The 5,105-nt window shown below is 33.9% G+C and overlaps 1 protein-coding gene and 1 long non-coding RNA gene across 2 annotated transcripts; both read left to right on the top strand.

Moving 5' to 3' along the window:
* The first annotated feature begins 2,095 nt into the window (after nt 1-2,095).
* Nucleotides 2,096-2,263, top strand: LOC109584235 (uncharacterized). The gene is made up of 2 exons (XR_002185914.1): nt 2,096-2,185; nt 2,228-2,263. It is a non-coding gene; the product is annotated as an uncharacterized LOC109584235 (long non-coding RNA).
* A 505-nt stretch (nt 2,264-2,768) lies between these two features.
* On the top strand, nt 2,769-4,822 carry LOC109584233 (uncharacterized). Its single transcript, XM_019999901.1, has 7 exons — nt 2,769-2,859; nt 2,912-3,166; nt 3,306-3,492; nt 3,539-3,604; nt 3,656-3,715; nt 3,768-4,393; nt 4,452-4,822. Exons 2-6 carry the CDS (start codon nt 2,962-2,964, stop codon nt 3,850-3,852), a joined length of 603 nt encoding a protein of 200 aa, XP_019855460.1. The 5' UTR covers nt 2,769-2,859; nt 2,912-2,961; the 3' UTR covers nt 3,853-4,393; nt 4,452-4,822.
* The last annotated feature ends 283 nt before the right edge of the window (nt 4,823-5,105 follow it).

Here is a 5,105-nt window from a genome sequence, read left to right as displayed (position 1 = left end):
TACATGCAGTGTTATTGTGTATATCTAGATACATATAGAGCTATGTTTACTTTTAATGCACAAGTAATTTTGTTTGCATCAAATTCTTTTCCCATTCCTCAAGCAACCGAGCTGCCCTAGATCTAAACAGTAGTGCTCTTTTGGGAAGTGCCTTTGTATTATAATAAATTAATTTATTTGTACACTATCAGCATAATGATGAGTCAATGCTGTATTGGTCACAAGACAGTTCATGTTTTGGTATAAGAACAACGACTATTATCAAACTGAATGTACACAAGCTTTGTAAAGGAACATAAACTGGCATTGCTTTCTTAATAGGGTCAACACACCTTGTGTTTAATCATGTGAGATGGCAATTAAGAAATACACACACTATTATACTAAACATGAAATTGAATACTGTTGACTGTTCGTTTTTGTGTCTATTCTCTGAAGATGTTGAGGGCAATGCTTCTTCTTGCTGGCTTCCTCCTGTTGAGAGTTGAAGGACAGCAACCTAATAACCTGCCTAGTAATGGTAAGAATATAAACTTAATGATTTCAATTGGTTACTCACCTGATGTAGGTGTTCAATTGTATCTACCTTATGAGGACAGGATAATACCTGATTACTCTATGATATATGCTAGCCAGTTTTATGATATTGATCAGAATAATGATGTTAATGATACCAATGATGCTTTGTGGTGTCAGAGTGCTAACAATGTTACTAATATTGGAGTGTGGTATTATCCTAATAGAACTGAAGTACCTTTATTTGATGGACCCTTTGATGATCCATCAGCTCCTAGACCAGTGTACAGTAAGAGATTTAGTGGTCAGATTGCACTAGCTAGAAGAGGTGGACTATCAGGATATGAAGGTTTATACAAGTGTATCATTCCTGATGAAAATGGAGTGAATCAAACACTAGTGGTTGGAGCATATACTGATACTGGATACAATAACAATGGTATGTGATGAATATAGACTATAATTAATGTACTTCTTTTACAGATGGTCCTGATGCTGATCCTACTATGCAGTTCTTTCTCCTCTCTGCTAGTAGATTAGCTACTCCTCCAGTCTTCAGTCTCAGTTTCAATGTCTCTGGTGGTCCTCCTACTACTGTCAGTTGTTCAGTGAATGGGAATGGAATATCTACTGAACTGTCTCGTGTGATAGTGAATGGATCAGGATCTGTTACAAGAGTGACAGTAACAGTGAGACTGAGAGAAGCTGGTAACTATCAGTGTACTGTATCTAATGACGGAGTAACTAATGGACCTATTAGTGGTAATAGTGGTCCTAATGCTGTTAACAGTACTTCATCATTTGATATATCAAGTTAGTCATTAGTATTGCTAATATTATTGAATTATATTGTCAGTATCTGATACTCCAACTGGTTTAACTGCTACAAGATTAAGTACTGGTTTAGCTCATGTAAGACTCTCCTGGTCTCCTGTATCAGGAGCTACTGGTTATGAGGTCTACTATCAACTGTTTAGTAATACTCCTGTTAGTGTATCCAACACTAGTAATACAACAATTAATATAACATCATCATTGTCTCAAGGAAATACATACACTTTCTATGTAGTATCTTATGGATCAGCTTCTCTACCTAGTGGCAATGCTTCAGTTATGTTAACTATTAGTAAGTTATTATTATAGTACCAAATAGCTCCAAATTTTCGTCAGTCAAAAATTTCATCAAAATCTTAATTTCTTGTTAAAATTAATTTTTGTCAATAAAATTTTCGTCATTTTTGTTACTAATTCACATACTACTCATGTGGAACATAAATTTCGTCAATTAAAAATTTAGTCAGGCAAAAGTACCCTACGAAAATTTTGATCAAAAAAAATTTGGAGCTATACGGTAATGAACATGCACATGTATTATTAATAATTTTAGGCCATCAAGTGGCTGATTTTATGGCTACAGTTATTACAGCTTCTACCATTATATTAACATGGAGTCCACCAACTGCTGTAGTACCAAATAATTATAATATTAATAGGAGATGTAGGAGAGTATGTGAATCATCATTCACTAGTAATAATGAAACATCAGTTTCATCACCACATACTTCAACTGGTATACCTCCTTACAGTCAATGTGACTTTGATCTTATTGGAGTATATGAAGATGATATGGTAGCTTTCAATGCTAGTACCGTAACTACATCCTTTACTGGTATGATATCAAAGTAGTATTATTATATTCATATTCCTATAGCTTCTACTGCACCAGTGGATGATATTCTATTCTCATCAGTAGAGTCAGTGTCAATGACTGTCTCATGGGATGAAGTACCTTGCAATGGAAGGAATGGACCAATCACTGGATACTACCTCACATACACTAACATCACTTCAAACACTAGTTATACTGTTAATATCACTGGAGGAGACAACAGAATGTATAATCTCACAGGATTAATACCATATACTAACTATACTGTGAGTATAAAACCTTATAATTATAATATGAATGGACCAGCTAGACAAGAAATACAATTAACTCCTGAATCAAGTAAGCCAACACGAGATATTGATCACTTTAACATGATCTTAACACAGTTCCTGGTCTGATATCTGATCTAATACAAACAAATGCTGCACTAACTGAGATCAGTATCTCATGGAATCCTCCTACAATACCTAATGGTATCATTACAGTATATGAGATAAGATATAGAGAGTCTACCAGTACTGGTCCAGGTCCATACAATATAACTAACACTACTAACACTTATTACAGTATAGTAGGATTGATACCTAATACTAGTTATACTATTGGAGTAAGAGCATATACTAGTATTGGACCAGGAGAATGGACTAATGAATTATTCTCAACTAATGAAATAGGTAAATTTTCCATTAAAATTTAGCATTATATTATAATACACTATTTTCATAGCAAGTATAAGCAATTTCACTCTTGTGCATCTCAACTCAACTACTGTACAAATGAATTGGCTACCCATTCCAGGGGCCAGTTACTACATTATCTATTACAGCAGCGAGTTTGATGATGACTCAATGAATGTTAGCAATGAAACAAATGAAGTTATTATACCAGAGTTATACTCATGCCTCAGTTACTCATTTGAGATGTCAGTGACTATTGAAGTAAATGAAATTTATTATGAAGGACCTAGAACTGTACCAACAGGTAAAGCAATGATAATATTACAATAGAACTGAACTTTCACTATCACTGTTTATCATCATCAACAAGTACATGTAGATCTAAAATGATTTGTCAATTTATTTTAAAGCAATTATATCAGTAATGAGTTTATGCTTTATAGTTTCTGGTTCTACTGATACCATGACTACTGCTTTGACTGTGTCAACTACTGTATTAGTGAATAATGGAGGAAGTATTACTGGATGGATAGTCAGTGTGACAGTATTAGCATCACTATTGGCTGTATCTATAATTATTATACTGGTACTGGTTGTGTATATAAAAAGAACTAATATTAACCAAAAAAGGTAAATGTGTACACATTCATTACTCAATTGATTTTAAAACCAATAGAAAATCAGATAATGACATTTTAATGGAGTGCAGTCCAGCTTATGCTACAACTGAATTTAAAACAAAGTTAGTTACACTATTGACTATTACATTATGTCTATACACACACACATACAGTACTGCTGATGATGCACCAGTGAAAGATGGTCCAACATACAATACAGTACAACAAACACAGTCAGTTATATAAAATACAATTATTATTATTATTTAAAGTTATTATTAATAGATCAACTGTTGAGTCAGTGTATGATACAACTTGGCCCAAGACTACTACTTCACCTGCTGAATATGAAATACTAACAGTTTCATGATTTGGTACACAATGCAACATTAAAGTGTTTCCTTGTCATAAATTTAAACTTTAAAGTAGCAAAAGATTTCAGAACAGTTTAGTAGTACTTCATCATTGAGTATACCAAATTTTACATTTTACAATAAATAAAATTCTTTGTGTGAGTATCTGCTATTATTAATGCATTTTTTCAAAGTACAAGTAAGTATTTGCTAGTATCAGATCCTTTTCTGGGGAGTTTTCCCTTGCAAAGCTGCCCTTGATCATAACTGCAGTGCTCTTTAGGAAGTAACTTTTATATATTATTATTAATGTATCTATTTATTTAATACTATAAAACTGAATGTACAAGTTTTGAAAAGGAAGTAACATGGAGGTGGTGGTGTGTATCAACTGTTACAGTGTTACATAAACTTCCATGACATGTGTTTCCTGATGTTATAGCCTTATGTAGGAAGAGTTTAAGTTTCCTGTGAAGATGTTGAGGGCATTGCTTCTTCTTGTTGGTTTCCTCCTGTTGAGAGTTGAAGGACAACAACCTAATAACCTGCCTAGTAATGGTAAGAATATAAACTCAACTAGTAGTTTTATTGGATTATTTAAATGATATATATACAGGCATTCAATTGTATCTACCTTATGCAGATCGGATAATAACTGACTACTCTATTATATATGCTAGTCAGTTTTATGATATTGATCGGAATAATGATGTTAATGATATCAATGATGCTTTGTGGTGTCAGAGTGCTAACAATAGTACTGACATTGGAGTGTGGTATTATCCCAATGGAACTGAAGTACCTTTAATTGATGGTAGCTTGCCTGATCCAACAGCTCCCAGACCAGTGTACAGTAAGAGACTGAGTGGTCAGATTGCATTAGCTAGAAGATATGGACTATCAGGATACGAAGGTTTATACAAGTGTATCATTCCTGATGAGAATGGAGTGAATCAAACACTAGTGGTTGGAGCATATACTGATACTGGATACAATAACAATGGTATGAGATGAATATAGACTATAATTAATGTACTTCTTTTACAGATGGTCCTGATGCTGATCCTACTATGCAGTTCTCTCTCCTTTCCACTAGTAGATTAGCTACTCCTCCAGTCTTCAGTCTCAGTTTCAATGTCTCTGATGGTCCTCCTACTACTGTCAGTTGTTCAGTGAATGGGAATGGAATATCTACTGAACTGTCTCGTGTGATAGTGAATGGATCAGGATCTGTTACAAGAGTGACAGTAACAGTGAGACTGAGAGAAGC

The sequence above is a fragment of the Amphimedon queenslandica genome, unplaced genomic scaffold (genome assembly GCF_000090795.2).
Source record: "Amphimedon queenslandica unplaced genomic scaffold, v1.1 AMPQUscaffold_13229, whole genome shotgun sequence".
NCBI classification, from domain to species: Eukaryota; Metazoa; Porifera; class Demospongiae; order Haplosclerida; family Niphatidae; genus Amphimedon; species Amphimedon queenslandica.
Note: the sequence above shows the minus strand (reverse complement) of the source record. Positions and strands in the feature narration are given on the sequence as shown.